Raw genomic sequence first — 20,886 nt, 5'->3', positions numbered from 1 at the left:
CGGTATGAAGGTTGCATGTCCCATGGTGTTTATACTTGCGTACTATTGTTTGTACAGATGAACGTGGTACCTTCAGACGCTTGGGAATTGGTCCCAAGGTCTTTGCTGATTTCTTTTGATTTTCCCATGATGTCAAGCAAAGAGGCACTGAGTTTAAAGGTAGGCCTTGAAATACATCCACAGGTACACCTCCAATTGACTCAAATGATGTCAATTAGCCTATCGGAAGCTTCTAAAGCCATTACATAATTTTCTGGAATTTTCCTAGGTGTTTAAAGACAGTCAAATTAGTGTATGTAAACTTCTGACCCACAGGAATTGTGCTAACGTGAAATAATCTGTCTGGAAAAAAATGTTGGAAAAATTACTTGTCATTTACAAAGTAGATGTCTTGACCGACTTGCCAAAACTATAGTTTGTTAACAAGAAATTTGTGGAGTGGTTGAAAAATAAGTTTGAATGACTCCAACCTAAGTGTATGTAAACTTCCAACTTCAACTGTACATGTTTTAAAATGAAACATGTATGGTAACAGGTGAATTAACACTCCTCAGTTAGCATGCTCAAGCAAGCTAAAACCCACATGGTAGCAAAAACTAACTTGCAGAAATTGTTAACAAGTTAGAAATGATTTAATCACTTTGCTGTAGGCTACTATTTACTAGTTAACAAAAAAATGTGTATCATATATGATATATTCACCCCACCCAGTATTGTAATCAAAACTTACCAGAAAGCATGTAGTCCTTGACTCAGACAGTGTAGTGGTGTGGGCTCAATAGCATCTCATTAGTGTGCAAGATCTTGAGAATCAGCTGTCCATGTGATGGAAGAATGCACTGTGCATGCAGAGGGTTGCAATACCATTGAATTCCCAACAGTTCTATTGGGAGACCTAGAATTGCCTTGTGTATCCCGCAAAGGTTCACTGTTATAAGCTAACGTTTTTGGTGAATTTAGGCAAAATTCCCAGGCTTAACTTCCATTGAAAATTTCCAAAGATTTCCCGGAAAATATCCAACCCCTTGCAACCCCTTTTCTGACACTCTGAAGCTCTTTCTCTCCTCGCCAGCATCTAACAGCTCACTCTAAGTGGGGATGCTTGTGATTGACCAGCATGTACATGCCATGCAGAGAGCGAGATCCCGCTTGTGATTTGTCAGCGTCCTTTGTGTATTTAGAGTGAACGAGCGCAGTCTAGTGCATCTCATTGGAGTAGGTACCGTACTCAATTTTTGTTGTTAACCTTGTCAAAAAAAGTAAATGGCAGTCTTGCGATATGCATGTTGAACGTCATTATCACAATTTTGATTGGAATTAGATTAAGACTGATCTACTCTCCCACCACTTCTATTTTTAAACCCATATGCTAAGAGCATGCATCTGACACACACACTGTTCTGGCACATGGGAAGCCCAATGGCTTGCAGCAGGTGTCGGTCTGGAAGTCCTTGGTTTCTCCCTGGGAACAGAACGAAGTGTGTGTGTGTGTGTGTGTAGATGTAGAGAAGGGTCATTGTGTGTGGAGGGGGGGGTCTCTTGGTGAGGCAAAAGAGAGGCAGATGGGCAGTGGGTCCCTGTGCTCTCCATGTGGCTTTTTGTGTGTGCTCGCGTGCTCCCCCTCTCTCCATGCGTCTCTTTATCTCGCACTGAATGGCTTTGCCCACTAATTGTCGGATTAGTGAAAGCGATCCACCAATGCCCCACTGCACCCAATCAACTGACACACACACACACACACGTACGTGTGGGGGAATGTCTTTTAATCAGTTGATCAATGGAGAGGCACATGGCGTTGCGGTCGACCAGACAGATGGACTGCAGTGCGGATGTTTAGGACCCATTTCCCCTCTATTGTTTTTACCTCTTTCCCGTCCTATTAAAATCCCTTCCTAAAAGGTTTAGAGGGACAAAGCTGTGTTGGCAGGGTCATCTTTGAAGACATGTGCCCCCCCTCCTGTGTTCTTCATTTCGGTCTTTGTCTTTTTGTTTCTTTAACCAAAGAAGTGTGGAAGTGTTTAGAGAGCTTGGTTGGTTACGCGCGCACACACACACACACACACACACACACACACACACACACACACACACACACACACCCCTACTGCAGTCAGTCAGTATGACCTCAATCAGCCTATCTCTGGCACAGACAAAACAGGCTACTGAGTGTTAGATTATATATGGCCTAGTAGTCCAATGTTCAGTTGCTTGATGTGTCCAGCGTTTCAACCTTTTGACATCACTACATTGAATGAATTTGAATAATTTTTTGAGTTTACCTAATGGCAGAATTTGGTGATGTTTTTGAGGTGCAGAATTTTATTCTAGAGACCGTTTCTGCCGTCACCCCATAACATTTTCAGCATCATTGCTTTCTTTTTACACTCCAGAGGGCAAGTGAGCCAGCCGGTGGCTTTACGTGATCTTTAGGTTAACCTTTTTCAACTTTGACCTGGTGCCGTATGGCTGACCCCCCCCCCCCCCCCCCCCCCCAATCCAGCAGATGGACTTTACTAGCCTTCCTTCTGAAATGTGCACTTGTTCACGCCTCATTGATTTAGGAGAGCAATCTTCAGTTAATTGAGGCCAATTTCACGGTAACGGAATTCCGCTGAGACGCTTTCACTTTTAACATGTATATTAAACAACATTGATTTCAAAGTTTAACAAACCATGGAACTCTATGCACAAGGACTACTTTTAATTTTCACTGAAAATATTACAAAAAAACATTCACGGGAAGTACTCTGCAGATACAAAGTTTGGTAACGCAGTAAAAAGTTTTACGTTAATTCTGTTTCCATACTTTTTCAGTAAGCTTAACACTGGTCGGAGTAAGCAAGTCTCGGTTTCAACTGTGACTTCATGCTGCAGGTTAGACAGGTCGAGTGGCATTAAAAACCTCTAGATACTACCCATCCCGGCTCCGGGAGCGTTGTCATCAACTGACACAAATTAGCATAACGCAACGGACATAAATATTACTAGAAAATATTCCTATTCATGAAATCACAAGTGAAATATATTGAAACACAGCCTTTTGTTAATCACCCTGTCATCTCAGTTTTTCAAAATATGCTTTACAGCCAAAGCAAGACAAACATTTGTGCAAGTTTATTGATAGCCTAGCATAGCATTATGCCTAGCTAGCAGCAGGCAACCTGGTCACAAATCAGAAAAGCAATCAAATGAGATCGTTTACCTTTGAGCTTCGGATGTTTTCACTCACGAGACTCCCAGTTAGATAGCAAATTATTATTTTTGTAGGCGAAATAGCTCCGTTTGTTCTTCACGTTTGGCTGAGAAATCGACCAGAAATTGCGGTCACGACCATGCCGAAAAATATTCCAAATTAACTCCATAATATCGACAGAAACATGGCAAAATGTGTTTTATAATCCATCCTCAATGTGTTTTTCAAATATCTATTCGATAATATATCAACCGGGACTGGTGGCTTCTTAGTAGGAGAGAGAGAAACAATGGCCGCATTTGTCCTTTACGCACAAAACACTGAGAGACTTCAGCTGACCACTCACGCAATGTTGACGTTCAGGCTAATTTTTCCAAATAAAAGCCTGAAACTATGTATTGTAACACTAGACACATTAGGGAAGCCATAGAAAAAGGAATCTGGTTGATATCCCTTTCACTGCTCAATAGAGACGCAGAGGTTTCTAAATAAGTCACTTCCTGATTGGATTTTTCTCAGGCTTTCGCCTGCAATATCAGTTCTGTTCTAGTCACAGACAATAAGTTTGAGACTTTAGAGTGTTTTCTATCCTAAGCTGTCAATTATATGCATATTCTAGCATATTCTAGTGAATGGCTTTGTGTTGGCGAGCGCTTTGCTGATGTCAATGTTGTGAACATTGCCCCATGGTAGCGATGGGGTTATAGAATTGTCAGGCATAAACTACGGACAACGAACACAATTGCATTTTATTGATGGCAATTTGAATGCACAGATACCGTGATGCGATCCTGTAGACCATTGTCGTGCCTTTCATCTGCTGCCATCACATCATGTTTCGGCATAATACGCGGCCCCATGTCGCAAGGATCTGTACACAATTCCTGGAAGCTGAAAATGTCCCTGTTTTTCCATGGCCTGCATACTCACCAGGCATGCATACTCACCAGACATGCCACGCATTGAGCAAGTTTGGGATGCTCTGGATTGACGTGTACGACAGCATCTTCCAGCTTCTGCCAATATCCAGCAACTTCGCACGGCCATTGAAGTGGAATTTTGTCCCACTACTCTCCACAATTAACAGCCTGATCAACTCTATGAGAATGAGATGTCGCGCTGCGTAAGGCTAGTGGTGGTCACCAGATACTGTTTTCTGATGCACGCACCTAGTTTAAAATTAAAATAAAGTTCTGTGACCTACCGCTGCATATCTGTATTCCTAAATCCATAGTTTATGGCCTAATGAATGTATTTTAATTGACTAACTCAGTAAAATCTTATTGTGCGTTATTTTATTGTGTGTAGTTTGACTCTTTTTAAAATGTATTTATTTTTTATATATACTTTTGAGGAATTTATTTTGTAAACTTTTTTTTGTTCTGGCAATGACAACAAAGGGCAGACAGTCATCTGAGAGGGATAATGTGAAGACTTGTGGTCATCCAGCAGAGACGCAGACCAGACAAGCGACTGGTCCAACAGAAGTCTTGTCTCTTGGTGCAGCCGGCTTTCCCGTCACAAAGTTGCTTGAGGTCACCAGACCAGGGTAAGTGGCACGGGGGGCTAGTGCAGGCTGTGAGGCAGTTCTGGAAGAGGGGAGCCAACAGGATAAGATGGTGGTGGCGCTCCCCCTGCCCAGGAGCACCTCAGCAATGAGGGCCTGTAAGGTCCCTAGAGGAGCAGGAGGAGTCCTCTTGACCCCGGCACAGTGTCAACTGAGGACACCAAGACTGGAGACATCAGGGCCGACACGGCAGAGCTCAACAAGGACCCTGGGACTGGCTACTTAGGTGGCTGGACCCACTGAGCAGCAATGGGCGGCGGCCACTGGAAGGGATGGACCCAGGCAAAGGGACCAGGATCAGGAGGTTGGGCAGCCGAGTTTGACAAAGGTCTCAGCACGACAGACGGTAGATGTTTGACTGCAGGTCTCGACCAAGGTCTCGGGGCTATTGACCGCAGGTCCCCAGAGCTCGACGAGGGCCTCCGCAATGCAGATTGTGAGGCCGCCCCATCAGCAACAGGAGTTGAGGTTGGCTATATCTCCACAGCAGCGACGGACAGAGATAAATGCACACCTGAGCGGTAGAAAAAAACAGAGCTAGTGACTTGGGGCCTTACTGGGCTGTAGATTGTGAACTAGGGGAAGTTAGACCTATCTGGAAAAAGAGCTCTGATACTCATACAGGAAACTGTGGGCCTAGCATTGCAGGAAACTGTGAAACCACTAGCTGATAAGGGAACTGAAGGCTAATATGATCTGGACCTACTGGGGCTAGTAGAGCAGAGGCTTTAGCGTCTCCTACGACAGGACACTGAACACCTTGGACAGGCTGGTCCCCCACTGGGATGTCAGGAAAATCCCCCATGGGGACGTTAGGACGGTCTGGACAGCGGACATGGACCAAGCCACTGCAGCAAAGGGGGCTCCCAGGGCGGTGGCTCCCAGGGAGGAGCTTGGAGATGTCTTTGGACAACAGCAGGCTGGATGTCGAAGGTAGGGTTAGGCAGGTCCCACCAGACCGGGACCGAAGAGGTCTGAGTGGACTTGGCATGCACAGCAGCCGCAGGCAGGGCTCCCACATTATGGACCAACTGACATTCAGCGGTGTTGGCTGGAGTAGGAATAGGGTGCTCTCTCAGGGTGGCAGCTCCGCCGTCCCTGGAGAAGGCTCAGTAGGAGCACAGTGGTATGGCGCTCATCCAGGATGAGCTCAGGGAGCTCGTTTGTCCCTGAGGAAGGCTGTAAGTTTTACTGATCGCAACCAGGCAGGGAGGTGAGTATTGGTCTTGGGTCCAGAATGGGTCAGCAGAACCTCTTGTCATTGGAGACAGTGATGGCATCACTATGGGAACCAGTTGAGAATGTGAGGCAGGAGCTGGTTGGAACACAGTGGGGTGCTCCCCCAGGGTGAGCTCAAGTAGCTCCTCTGTATCTGGAGTAGACCGTAAGACTGCTGTGGAGACCAGTTAAGACTCTGCAGCAGGAGCTGGTTTAAGCACAGTGGTGGGAGTGTATAGCTGAGGCTCCATGGTAGGAGCCTCAGGTCCCACTACTAACTCAGCTGGAAGAAGATGGGGTACTCCCTCAGGGTGAGCTCTGGTAGCTCCTCTGGCCCTGGAGAAAGCTGTAGCACCTCTGTGAGGGACTCCACAGCAGAGGTAGGATCTGAGATCGGTGCTAAGGTGGAAGGGCAAAGTATCTCAAGCATCTTCTGATATCTGGCATTGCTGAGCTGTTTGCACTGGTGCCGCAGAACCTCCGTTCTCCCCCTCTAATACTGCTTACAGTTGTAAGAAGAAAGAACTGTGGAAAGACTGACAGATGGTCAGGTGCTAACTGACAGTGTCCATCAGGTAAGTACTAGCTAAAGTGGACTGTGGGAGCCATCAATCTTTCTAAATACTTCAATTAGCTCATCAATCTCGTCACACTGGCTGTGTAGACACAGTGTGTCTGCTCTGGTTGTCACCATAGTTCCACGCTCCCGGTGATCTCTGGGGCAGGTTCGACGCTGATCTTGATAGCATCAAACTTAGATCGGATATTAATCTTGGCAATCTCTGGTTGAGGTTAGCCTGTGGTGGGAACTCTGAATTAGCAACCAATGAAAAGGCTGAGGCTCTGTCCTCTATTCTGCTGGTCAGCCTGGTGGCGAGTTGGACCGGTGATGAGTCATTGAAGGGGTAGGCGGGCACTTTGGCTGGAGTATGTCACATCTCGATTTCTCAATAGAACCCTCTAGCAGCTCTCCCTCGTAGGAGTGGATGTGTGTGGTAGTCTGTGCCTTGACTCTTTGCCGTCGTAGTTGTAATCAGTGAGATATTGTGGCGGGTGATCCAGTCGGCACAAACTTACCACATCTTGTCAAATCAAATCAAATCAAATTTTATTTGTCACATACACATGGTTAGCAGATGTTAATGCGAGTGTAGCGAAATGCTTGTGCTTCTAGTTTCGACAATGCAGTAATAACAAGTAATCTAACTAACAATTCCAAAACTACTGTCTTGTACACAGTGTAAGGGGATAAAGAATATGTACATAAGGATATATGAATGAGTGATGGTACAGAGCAGCATAGGCAAGATACAGTAGATGGTATCGAGTACAGTATGTACAAATGAGATGAGTATGTAAACAAAGTGGCATAGTTTAAAGTGGCTAGTGATACATGTATTACATAAGGATACAGTCGATGATATAGAGTACAGTATATACGTATGCATATGAGATGAATAATGTAGGGTAAGTAACATTATATAAGGTAGCATTGTTTAAAGTGGCTAGTGATATATTTACATCATTTCCCATCAATTCCCATTATTAAAGTGGCTGGAGTTGAGTCAGTGTGTTGGCAGCAGCCACTCAGTGTTAGTGGTGGCTGTTTAACAGTCTGATGGCCTTGAGATAGAAGCTGTTTTTCAGTCTCTCGGTCCCAGCTTTGATGCACCTGTACTGATCTCGCCTTCTGGATGATAGCGGGGTGAACAGGCAGTGGCTCGGGTGGTTGATGTCCTTGATGATCTTTATGGCCTTCCTGTGACATCGGGTGGTGTAGGTGTCCTGGAGGGCAGGTAGTTTGCCCCCGGTGATGCGTTGTGCAGACCTCACTACCCTCTGGAGAGCCTTACGGTTGAGGGCGGTGCAGTTGCCATACCAGGCGGTGATACAGCCCGCCAGGATGCTCTCGATTGTGCATCTGTAGAAGTTTGTGAGTGCTTTTGGTGACAAGCTGAATTTCTTCAGCCTCCTGAGGTTGAAGAGGCGCTGCTGCGCCTTCTTCACGATGCTGTCTGTGTGAGTGGACCAATTCAGTTTGTCTGTGATGTGTATGCCGAGGAACTTAAAACTTGCTACCCTCTCCACTACTGTTCCATCGATGTGGATAGGGGGGTGTTCCCTCTGCTGTTTCCTGAAGTCCACAATCATCTCCTTAGTTTTGTTGACGTTGAGTGTGAGGTTATTTTCCTGACACCACACTCCGAGGGCCCTCACCTCCTCCCTGTAGGCCGTCTCGTCGTTGTTGGTAATCAAGCCTACCACTGTTGTGTCGTCCGCAAACTTGATGATTGAGTTGGAGGCGTGCGTGGCCACGCAGTCGTGGGTGAACAGGGAGTACAGGAGAGGGCTCAGAACACACCCTTGTGGGGCCCCAGTGTTGAGGATCAGCGGGGAGGAGATGTTGTTGCCTACCCTCACCACCTGGGGGCGGCCCGTCAGGAAGTCCAGTACCCAGTTGCACAGGGCGGGGTCGAGACCCAGGGTCTCGAGCTTGATGACGAGCTTGGAGGGTACTATGGTGTTGTGGAGGCTCTTCTCTGTTAACTGGCATCCTTGGGCTCTAGGTACTCACTGTTGTATCCAGCTCGTAAGGACCATAAACAATAAGGGTAGGGTTGTAGAGAATCAAAGGACCATGAATGTAATAAGAAACATTTAGGTGTTGGCTTAATACTGGTAGCAACCACTACAGAATGTCTGGTCAGAACAAGGATGAGGCGGATGTTCAGCTTGAGGCGGGTTTAATGGAAGATGTCCACATTCACACACATCTGACCACTCACTACAGCATAAGGCCTAGTCACATGGCAATAACCTACAAAGGCTAGGGAACTTATAAACATCCTGAACGTAGGTAAATTAACAGTACAAGAGTGTAGGTACATCTACATAACAAAGAGCATGAGGAATTTACACGAATAGAAATAGCCTAGCAGCACCACAAATGACTAAGGCTAAAACCGCTAACACAGCTAATAGGCATGCTAAATACCAATGCATTCTGAATGAGAACCGCTAGCGGGAGTCCGAGCTAGCTAACAAGCTCAACATAAATGGTCATTATAAACAGCCATAGGCAATATTTAGTTATTTTTGCCTTGTTGTTTACAGAGCTACGGCACTTACTTGTAGATGCACGCACGATCAAATTGACGGCAAAGGAAATGTCCACGAGATAAAAGGTAGCAGGAGGGAAGAGGGGGTTTATTAGACTTCTGCCCTGCCTTGCTAGGAGTCCTTCTGAACGTCCCGTAATAGAGGCTGCTGACTGCGTAACATATATTGACTGGTGTGACCTTATAATAAACTAAATTAGTTAGGACCTTCTGAATGGGGGCAGTGCTGCATGGCAAAAAACACCAGTAGAGCGTGCTAGAACAGCTGACTGAAGCTGTCCGTTTTAACACCCACAGTAACATAAATTAATTCAAATGCTATTGTTACAAAAAAATGTTTTTGTGTTCTACTGTTACCTAAGACCTTCATAAACGCAACCAAATTATTAATTTTGCAATGGCACGCAGTGCTTTCGGAAACAATTCAGACACCCTTTTTCCAAATGTTGTTACGTTACTGCCTTAATCTACAATGGATACAATATTTGTATGTTTGGAACCACCAAGACTCTTCCTAGAGCTGGCCACCCGGCCAAACTGAACAATCGGGGAGAAGGTCCTTGGTCAGGGAGGTGACCAAGAACCCGATGATTGCTCTGACAGAGCTTGAGAGGATCTGCGGGGAAGAATGGGACAAACTCCCCAAATACATGTGCCAAGCTTAGCGGTATACCCAAGAAGACTTGAGGCTGTAATTGCTGCCAAAGGTGATACTACAACAGTACTGTGTAATGGGTCTGAATACTTATGTAAAAATAATATTTGAGTTTTATTTTAAATACATTTGCAAACATTTCTAAACCTGTTTTTGCTTTGTCATTATGGGGTATGGTGTAAATTGATGAGGGGAGAAAAAGCTATTTAATATATTTTTAGAATAAGCCTCTAACGTAACAAAATGTGGAAAAAGTGAACGGTCTGAATTTCCGAATGCACTGTAAATGAAATGTATTAATTACACTGTTATAATTTTGGAGTCAGAATGACTGCTCATTAGCTTGAAGGGGGGTCCCTCGAGGTTCAGCGGTGCTAGTGTTAGTGAAAAATCAGAGTCTCAGCAGGGGGGGGGTGGTGGTGTTACAAAGCCCCCAGAAATCTGGTATTGTGCCCTATTACCTAATGTAGCAAATATGGTGCCATTCCATTACCTATGTAGTGCAATAATCATGTTAACCTTATATTAGTGAAAGACTGGCTGTGGAGTGGGGATGTAAACACTGAAAGCCCACCACAGCCCATTATCCTGTGTGGCCCTCTGGTCATACACAGCACTGCTATTGATACAGCAGAACTTCTACTGTTGGAGCCAGTGGCGGCTGCCACCCGGAAGGCTCCAGACCAGATAGGCGTCCTAGTCAAACCACTCATCAGTAAGATGTGCTTTGAACAGACAGTCAGTCACCTCTGCAGTTAAAGGGATAGTTGGACATTATGGCAATAAAAAATATACTTACCCAGAGTAAGAGGAACTCATGGATACCATTTGTAGGTCTCTGTGTGCAGTCTTTTTCCCCACCTTTTATTTAACCAGGTAAGCAAGTTGAGAACAAGTTTTATTCAACTGTGACCTGTCCAAGATAAAGCAAAGCAGTAGTTACACATGGAATAAACAAGTGTACAGTCAACACAATTGAGGAAAAAAGAGTATATACAGTGTGTGCAAATGGCATGAGAAGGTAAGGCAATAAATGGGCCATAGTAGCAAAGTAATTACAATTATGCAGAGTAACACTGGAGTTATAGATGAGCAGATGATGGTGTGTAAGTAGTGATACTGGTGTGGAAAGAGCAGCAAAGTAAATAAAAACAATATGGGGATGAGGTAGGTAGATTGGGTGGGCTATTTATATATTATTTATGGGCTATATATATGTACAGCTGCAGCGATCGGTTAGTTGCTCAGATTTCCCTCACTAACTTTAAACATCAGCTAAGTCTCCTACTTCAGCGATTTGTTTTTTTGCAATTTGTTCAAGTCACTGGAAGGAAAGGCGGCCAAAGGAGGTGTTGGCTTTGGGGATGACCAGTGAGATGTACCTGCTGGAGCACGTGCTACGGGTGGGTGTTACGTGATCAGTGAGCTGAGATAAGGCGGCGGTTTACCTAGCATAGACCTATAGATGACCTGGAGCCAGTGGGTCTGGCGACGAATATTATGTAGCGAGGGCCAGCCGACTAGAGCATACAGGTAGCAGTGGTGGTTGGTATAAGGCGCTTTGGGAACAAAACGGATGGCACTGTGATAGACTACATCCAATTTGCTGAGTAGAGTATTGGAAGCTATTTTGTAGATGACATCGCCGAAGTCGAGGATCGGTAGGATAGTCAGTTTTACTAGGGTAAGTTTGGTGCGGCATGAGTGGAGGAGGCTTTGTTGCGAAATAGAAAGCCGATTTGATTTTGGATTGGAGATGTTTAATATGAGTCTGGAAGGAGAGTTTAGTCTAGCCAGACAACTAGGTATTTGTAGTTGTCCACATATTCGAAGTCAGAACCGTCCAGAATAGTGATGCTAGTCGGGTGGGCGGGTGCGGGCAGCAAACGTTTGAAAAGCATGCATTTGGTTTTACTAGCATTTAAGAGCAATTAGAGGCCATGGAAGGAGAATTGTATGGCATTGAAGCTCACCTGGAGGGTAGTTAACAGTGTCCGAAGAAGGGCCAGAAGTATACAGAATGGTGTCCTCCGCGTAGAGGTGGATCAGAGAATCCCCAGCAGCAAGAGCGTCATTGATGAATACAGAGAAAAGAGTTGGCCCGAGAATTGAATCCTGTGGCACCCCCATAGACTGCCAAATGTCTGGACAACAGGCCCTCTGATTTGACACAGCTGGAAGGAAGTTGATAGGTAGTTAAGTGAACCATTGCTAACTCTTAAAGCATTAGCATGTTTCAGTTCGGCCAGCGCCTAGCCGAACCAAACAATTGTGTCGCATACTCCCTTGAATGACCTGTGCTTGAGAAATTAGGGGGAAAAAGCTGCAACTGTACTGTTTGTCAATTTTTGAGATGCCGTAGCCAGAATACAATGCCTCGAAATAGTCAGAATTTATCCACTATAACTCAAGAAATCTGTCACAATATATGCACACACTCTACCCACCTGTTTTGGCATGGAAGCATGCAGATGCCTTTAGGGGATGTGCTTGTCTCCTTTCATGAATGATTCAATACTTCTAGATTAGGGAGGCACCGAAATTACATTTTTGGCTGATACCGATATCATTACCAGTTAAACGTAATCAAAACCTATTTATTTCACTCACTTGCTGTTCTGTTTCGTTGTTAATTTGTTCAGTCTCAACCAGGATTTCATCATACATGTCAAGCAGCGAGGTTTCAGCTCGGTCTGTCCGTGGGCCTCTTCTCCTCGATGCCCACTGTCACTGTGTCAGTGTCCAGCTGTATCTGTAACATTTCATATAAACACTGTTTCTTGTCTGCATCGAAGTAGCGGTCCTTTGTACCTAGCATCGAGCATGGTGGCGACAGAGGCTCAGAGTGCCACCAAATCACTTGTTTCACAGCCTCCAGTAGATTACTTTACCAAGTTAACCTGACGGTCTGTGTTGTTGAGCAGGCGTTTCAATGCCATGAAAGTGTATCACGTCTGCTACAGACGCAGTTGAGCTTATTTCTCGAGTCAGTTGTTTTGAATGGAGCGAGGAGTGTTCATATTTCAAACATGTTCTCAAATGCCATTGAAATTTTTTATTTATTTATTTTTATTTTACCTTTATATAACCATGCAAGTCAGTTAAGAACAAATTCTTATTTTCAATGACGGCCTGGGAACAGTGGGTTAACTGCCTGTTCAGGGGCAGAACGACAGATTTGTACCTTGTCAGCTCGGGGGTTTGAACTCACAACCTTCCGCCCCAGGGTAGCCTAGTGAAATGGCAGCAGCAGTATGAGCAGCAGTATGAGAACCAGCACATTCATGAGCAATACGGCTTTCCTCAGTACGAAATCCTTGTCAACCCACTGTGCTGTCAGACTCTATGCTCATGGGGCTGACATCGCTGGTCTAAATGTCAGTTCATTAAGCTAATAGCAGTGACACCCATAGCAAAGTAGCTCATGGATGTGAGTTTCAAAATGACTGTGTTACTCCGGAAGGACAACATCTGAAAAATGGCGCCTACTTGGTAGTGTGAACCGGTGCACAACCAGTCCGCGAAAGCCAACATCATCCACGACAGATAACGGTTGATTGTCAAGGGCAATGAATTCCATTATCTTGCCGTTTTTTAATGGATTTCACCTTTTTGAGTTGTCTTGCTGAAATGTTCTTACTGGTTCAAATGACTGCTCGATCCACACAGCAGACATTGTGGGCTGGGTTTGGAATGCTGTGTTGCAAGTGTAGCGCTATATATTTGTTTGGTGACATTACATCATGTACCTACGTTTATATATGTATGCACGTCAGCTTTGACATCAGTTTTGCCCATCGGCGTTAAACTAGACATTGGGCCAATGCCGATGTTGGCGTTTTTAGAAAATTTCAGCCGAATCCGATATGTTCACCGATATATCGTGCACCCCTAGTCTAGATGCATGGCATATGATATACATTTTAGTTTAAAATGTTTTGCTGCGATTTGGTTTAACTAGGAGAACAAATTGATGCAATGCAATATTGTTGTTTTTTGCATGAACTCAACATTTTAAATATCTGCTGCTGATTGGTGCTCATGAGCTGGACATCTGAGCTGGACATCTGAGCTGGACATCTGAGCTGGACATCTGAGCTGGACATCTGAGCTGGACATCTGAGCTGGACATCTGAGCTGGACATCTGAGCTGGACATCTGAGCTGGACATCTGAGCTGGACATCTGAGCTGGACATCTGAGCTGGAGATGTCTGAGCTGGAGATGTCTGAGCTGGAGATGTCTGAGCTGGAGATGTCTGAGCTGGACATGTCTGAGCTGGACATGTCTGAGCTGGACATGTCTGAGCTGGACATGTCTGAGCTGGACATGTCTGAGCTGGACATGTCTGAGCTGGACATGTCTGAGCTGGACATGTCTGAGCTGGACATGTCTGAGCTGGACATGTCTGAGCTGGACATGTCTGAGCTGGACATGTCTGAGCTGGACATGTCTGAGCTGGACATGTCTGAGATTACTTCTCTAAGTTGAGCCAGTTAATATATTGCAGTTTTGGATTTTACCCCTGTCTCGAAAGCGAATGGTTTAGACTGTTTGGAATTTTATGGAGAGATTCTACCACTCCTACCAATGAATGCGAAATTAATGCTGTCCTTTATGAAAATACCCTGTTCATGTAAACATTTCCAAATACACTGAATGTTTAAAGCAGAACTAACAAAACTATTTCTTACGGTGACCCTGAACCCTTATCAGTAGTTGGATCTGAGTTGGCTACTCTGTTTAAACCATTTTATAGAGCACATTTGGTAACAATGACCCAGGAAAATGCATTCGTCACTCAACCAATAAAGCCTATTATTTGACATTGCAAAAGCCATTTTACAAGCATCTGAATGCTGATGGTCCCAGGTGTACGAATAGCCTATTAGAATAACAACAGGGAAAGGCCTACCGCTCGTTGGCATGACCACCTTTTATCTCCCGCACATGTTTTCATATTCTTTTCATTCACCACACCCCTCATCTCCACAGGATGTTTTTCATTGCAGATACTAGATTAGTTTCCATAGAATCCACACTAAACATAACCCTACTCTTTTCCCACAGGCAGGTCAATCCCTCAAAAGATGGTTCGGCGCATCAGAGCTGCGAGGTGGAAGACTTTTGGTACGAGCCCAGCGAGGAAGAGGAAGCTCTGTACGGCACATCACCCCCCTACACCTCCCGGCAGATGAAACGCATGTCGGGGAAACACCAGAAGAACAGCCAGGCCAGGTCGGCTGGACGCTCCCCCGTCGGACACTCTCCTAACAAGAGTAAGTTGGGGGGATAAGATGAAGGCAGTGGTCACAGAGTCCGGAGTAGAGGGGACAGGGGTATCGTGTGATAAACATGTTAGGTAAACACATTGTTTGCAGATAAACGTGACAGATGAACATTAACCCAATCTACCCGTTAAGGACAATTTATACCCTACGTAGACGGACCCTGCAGAGGGCAGTGTTTTTGTCACAAAAGAAGTGGGTCCTTGTAGTGCGTTCCAACATTCGACATACTCCTGTGCCACATGAAAATTGTAACGCGCTGTATTATTCATTGAGTAGCTGTGGGGGCATTGTTGTGTAGGCAATTAAGCTTGCTTGGTTCCTTGATCTATAGGCTATGCATCAAAGTAGCCTCTTGCATTGATAAGCAAATATAATCTCAGCTACTATTCAAATAACAATGTAACTTCATTAGAATAACTAGTGATTCCTGGCTATTTGTAAAAACCACTGCGAGATGTGCTTCTTCTCCGCGACCAAAACATTACATTCTACTTTTAGCTGATATGGTAACTAATACATTCAAGCAGCATATTAAACTGGGATAATGTTGTAGATTACACTGGCAAGTAAAAATACTATATTTACCAAGGCGTATTATTTACAGTTGAAGTCGGAAGTTTACATACACCTTAACCAAATACATTTACCTCAGTTTTTCACAATTCCTGACATTTAATCCTAGTAAAAATGCAACGTTTTAGGTCAGTTAGGATCACCACTTTATTTTAAGAATTTGAAATTTCAGAATAATGGTTGTGATTGATTTCAGCAATTATTTCTTTCATCACATTCCCAGTGGGTCAGAAGTTTACATACACTCAATTAGTATTTGGTAGCGTTGCCTTTAAATTGTTTAACTTGCGTCAAATGTTTCAGGTTACTTTCCACAAGCTTCCCATTCCTGCTGACCGAGCTGGTGTAACTGAGTCAGGTTTATAGGCCTCCTTGCTCTCACCTGCTTTTTCAGTTCTGACTACACATTTTCTATAGAATTGAGGTCAGGGCTTTGTGATGGCCACTCGAATACCTTGACTTTGTTGTTCTTAATCGATTTGGCCACAACTTTGGCAGTATGCTTGGGGTCATTGTCCATTTGGAAGACCCATTTGCGACTTAACTTTAACTTTCTGGCTGACTGTCTTGAGATGTCGCTTCAATATATCCACATCATTTTGCCATTTATTTTGTGAAGTGCACCAGTCCCTCCTGCAGAAAAGCACCCCCACAACATGATGCTGTCACCCCCGTGCTTCACGGTTGGGATGGTGTTCTTGCAAGCCTCCCCTTTTTCCTCCAAACATAACGATGGTCATTATGGCCAAACAGTTAGATTTTTGTTTCATCAGACCAGAGGACATTTTTCCAAAAAGTACAATCTTTGTCCCCATGTGCAGTTGCAACCCGAAGTCTGGATTATTTATTTTTTTATGGTGGTTTTGGAGCAGTGTCTTCTTCCTTGCTTCGCAGCTTTTCAGGTTATGTTGATATAGGACTCGTTTTACTGTGGATATAGATACTTTTGTACCCGTTTCCTCCAGCATCTTCACAAGGTCCTTTGCTGCTGTTCTGGGATTGATTTGCACTTTTCACACCAAAGTAAGTTCATCTCTAGGAGACAGAACTCGTCTCCTTCCTGGGCGGTATGACGGCTGTGGTCACATGGTGATTATACTTGTGTACTATTTATTGTAAAGCTGAACGTGGTACCTTCAGGCGTTTGGAAATTGCTCCCAAGGATGAACCAGACTTCTGGAGGTCTACAATTTTTTTTCTGAGGTCTTGGCTGATTTCTTTTGATTTTCCCATGATGTCAAGCAAAGAGTCACTGAGTTTGAAGGTAGGCCTTGAAATACATCCACAGGTACACCTCCAATTGACTCAAATTATGACAATTAGCCTATCAGAAGCTTCTAAAGCCATGACATCATCTGAAATTTTACAAGCTGTTTAAAGACAGTCAATTTAGTGTATGTAAACTTCTGACCCACTGGAATTGTGATACTGTGAAATAATCTGTCTGTAAACATTTGTTGAAAAATGTGTCATCCACTAAGTAATGTCCTAACCGACTTGCCAAACTATAGTTTGTTAATTAACAAGAAATTTGTGTAGTGGTTGAAAAACTAGTTTAATGACTCCAACCTAAGTATATGTGAACTTCCGACTTCAACTGTAATTATATATCTGCTTATTTCACATGGAGATGTGGGAAGCTATTTTTAGTCCGATAGCTAGCTAGCAAGCCAACTGGCAGGCACAGAACGAGGTAATGTAAAACAAACCTTAACTTTCATTACATGTAGCTATTTTTCAAATATGCAATTGTTTTTCATTGAAATTAGCTAACATTGGTGATGTTTTAAATGTGATTCTTCTTTGCTTTACCAAATGGATGACAACAAGAAGGAAATCACTGCATCGGCCCTTTGTGTATGTTGCTATTTGAGGGTCTAGAAACACATGGACCGGTGAGGGTATCATGTTACAAAAGGTGCGCGTTGCTCAAAAAAAAATCTCAATCAACCCTAAAGCATGCACAAAGATATAAATACGTTAATGTAACTCTAAAGAATATTTGTTGGTGTGTAATGAGGAGCGACCAGATGCTGCACTTGATACATTTATGAAATTGCTTATTCCACTTACTAATAAGAAAATTACCGTATAAACGGTTATATAAACATTATATAAAGAATGCTAGTAAAAAGCTTAAATTAAAATTTGAGCAAAAAGGCAAACTCAGTTCCATCATTCATTGAACCAGATGGCTCATTCATCACAAAACCCACTATTGCCAACTACTTTTTTATTTGTATTGTAAATTAACACTGACTGTACACATTGAAGTATATCTGACCAAATTATGAAAGACATCCACTAATTTTGTAGAGTTGATTTTTTTTTTCTTTTTTTTTTTCTTATCTACAATGACAAGTCACCGGGGTCTGACCACTTGGATGGAAAATGACAGAGGATAATAGCGGACAATATTGCCACTCCTATTTGCCTTACCTTCAGTCTAAGCCTACTAGAAGGTGTGTGCCCTCAGGCCTGGAGGGAAGCAAAAGTCATTCACCTACCTAAGAATAGTCAAGCCCCCTTTACTGGCTCAAATAGCCAACCAATCAGCCTGCTACCAACCCTTTTAGTAAGCTTTTGAGGAAAATGTGTGGGTTGACCAGATACATTTGTCAATTTGTATACAGTAAAATAGCAAGACTTTCAGCATGCTTCTAGGGAAGGACATTCATCAAGCACAGCACTTACACAAATGACTGATTGGCTGTGAGAAATTGATGATAAGATTGTAGGAGCTGTTTTTGTTAGACTTCAGTGTGGCTTTTGACATCAATCATAGTCCGCTGCTGGAAAAATAAATGTGGACAAATAAATAATGGAAGCATCCAATTAGAATCAGGAATTCCCCAGGGCAGCTGTCTAGGCCCTTTAAAAAAAAAACATTTATAATTTTTTTTAAATAATATTTACTAGTGTATGCTTAGGACTCAACACTATACACGTCAGCTATTAAAATCACCGGGACGGTTAACACAGCTGCTGTTTCAGAATGGGTGGCAAGATGTAAGTTAGTCCTAAATACTTCTAACTAAAAGCATTGGGCGGAAGGTAGCTTAGTGGTTAGTGCTGGGTTAGTGTTACTTGTTTTTGTGAAAAGTGTTGACATGCTGAATGCGCAGAGGTGTCTGTTTTTAAACAAGTAGCACACAGCTCGGACACCCATGCATACCCCATAAGACATGCCACCAGAGGTCTCTTCACAATCCCCAAGTCAAGAACGGACATTGGGAAGCGCACAGTAATATGTAGAACCATGGCTACATGGAACAAACTCTATTCCTTGGCAGCAGCTAATGGGGATCCTTAATACATACAAATACAAACCACCATAGTGGCTGGTGTTTGGAATGAGCAAGTAGCAGTGAGTAAAGTAACCACAGCATGTATATTTTCTTGGAGGGGTAAAGGTTCTGTTATTGGTTAGAATAAGTATAGATTTTTCTCTTTCTGTATCTCAGTAGACAATCAGCCAGCCCCCTCCAGTCCATCCCAGCCCCAGAGAGAGAGTGAGCCTAACCCCTACAGGCCTAGAGAGGGGGCTGAGCGAGACCGAGAGAAGGACCCCCCAGAGGCTGAGCAACATAACTACAAGTTGAGTAAGAAACAGACCGACCCTTCTGAGGGGATCCAAATAAACGTAAACAAAGCAACCGAGGAGCACCAACACAACTATAAGCAGGGTAAAAGACAACGCACCACCCTGCGTTCCAGCGAGAGAGACCACAAGAAGACCTTTGAAGGTTCCTTCATGCTGGACCCGCTCTCCAAGACCTCCAGCCCCTTTGGTGGAGGCTCAGCCCTGAACATGGACCCCAGGAAACCCTACCTATCGCTGGGGTGTGGCAGCAGCAAGCTCCCTGTCACTATCCCCCACCCCATGGCCCACCGCACCCACCGCCAGACCTCAAGGACAGACTGCCCTGCAGATAGACTCAAGTTCTTTGAGACGCTGAGGTTGTTATTGAAGCTGACTTCCATGTCGTCCAAGAAGAAGGAGAAGGAGCAGCGAGGTCTGGAGAACTCCGCTTTCATGGGCCAGAACAACGAGGTAGCTATGGATTGACTTATGAATTGATTATTAATGCTATCTTCTGGTGATGTATATCGTGTATTGCACTTTTATGTGTCCTGACTCTCGCTCTCATCCCTTCCTCCATCTCTCCAGGTGGTGTGGCTGGAGCTCCAGGCGTGGCACGCGAGACGCTCCGTCAACGACCAGGATCTGTTCCTGTTCACGGCTCGACAAGCAATCCCAGACATCATCAACAAGGTGCTCCACTTTAAGGTCAATTACCACAGCCTGAGCCCCAGCACCGTGGGCCTGGGACAACTGACCCTGGGGGTGTGTGTAGGACGACCAGGTATGGTTGGATCAGGGGCATCTCCCGGCCAGGGAGCCCAGAGGACACTAGTGTTAACAGAGCCTTGCTGTGGAGGCCCAGACCAGGGTCCCAAACAGAGGTCTCCAACCCAGGCCTCAGAGACTGTTTCTGGGGAGGAGAGGGATTTTAACCAGCCTGCTGCTGTTGGAGCCCCAGAGACGAACCAAAATCACTTTGCTTCAGTTGACCCATGGGGCTTCAGCGCCTGCCCCTCCTCGGCAGTAGACGCAGCGGCGCCCCTGGGCTCCGGGGCGGGGTGCAGGGAGCACCTCCAGCGCCAGCGGCTGGCCTTCGAGCAGGTCAAACGGGTGATGGAGCTGCTGGAGTCAGTAGAGGCTTTGTACCCGTCACTGCAGACCCTCCAGAAGGACTATGAGAAGTACGCGGCCAGGGACTTCCAGGGCAGGGTGCAGGCACTCTGTCTCTGGCTCAACATCACACAGGTAGGGACCGGATTGATTGACTGAGGTTTTACACGCGTTCACAATAACAGGAGAGGGGCGGTAAAGTGACAGAATGCATAGAAAAGCGCAGTAAGCACTCACAGTAAGCTTTATAAATATAGCACTTTGGGGTCAGCAAAAAAGCTGACATTACCTTTTTTTGTGACAACCGCTGATGTCAAAAGAGCTTAAGAAGTACATTCAAATAAATAACTAAAAATGTAATAACTTAAATAATTAAGGTTGCACGTTTTGGGGAATATTCAGAGGTGGAAACTTTTCAAATTTCCCGGAAAGTTTCCAACCCTTTGCAACCCTAGTAGAGAGCCAATACATGGAGAAATTATGTCCTCTCACTAGAAAAACAATGAACTATTTTCTGTGTTCCTGGCTTGCTTAGTTGGTAGTACACTGCGTTTGCAACACTAGGATCCTGCTGG

The 20,886-nt window shown here is 44.6% G+C and overlaps 1 protein-coding gene across 3 annotated transcripts in view; it reads left to right on the top strand.

The window, feature by feature from the left end:
* The window catches only part of LOC110499330 (mitogen-activated protein kinase kinase kinase 4), an 82,714-nt gene that overhangs the window by 25,345 nt on the left and 36,483 nt on the right, over positions 1 to 20,886 (top strand). For all 3 annotated transcript variants that reach the window (XM_036956192.1, XM_021576410.2, XM_036956193.1), the window contains exons 2-4: positions 14,822 to 15,030; positions 19,080 to 19,669; positions 19,787 to 20,446. In XM_036956192.1, the coding sequence (XP_036812087.1) occupies positions 14,822 to 15,030; positions 19,080 to 19,669; positions 19,787 to 20,446 (1,459 nt within the window). The remainder of the gene's footprint in view (positions 1 to 14,821; positions 15,031 to 19,079; positions 19,670 to 19,786; positions 20,447 to 20,886) is intronic.

Source organism: Oncorhynchus mykiss, chromosome 20 (assembly GCF_013265735.2).
Source record: "Oncorhynchus mykiss isolate Arlee chromosome 20, USDA_OmykA_1.1, whole genome shotgun sequence".
Classification (NCBI taxonomy): Eukaryota; Metazoa; Chordata; class Actinopteri; order Salmoniformes; family Salmonidae; genus Oncorhynchus; species Oncorhynchus mykiss.
This window is presented reverse-complemented; position numbering and strand designations above follow the sequence as displayed.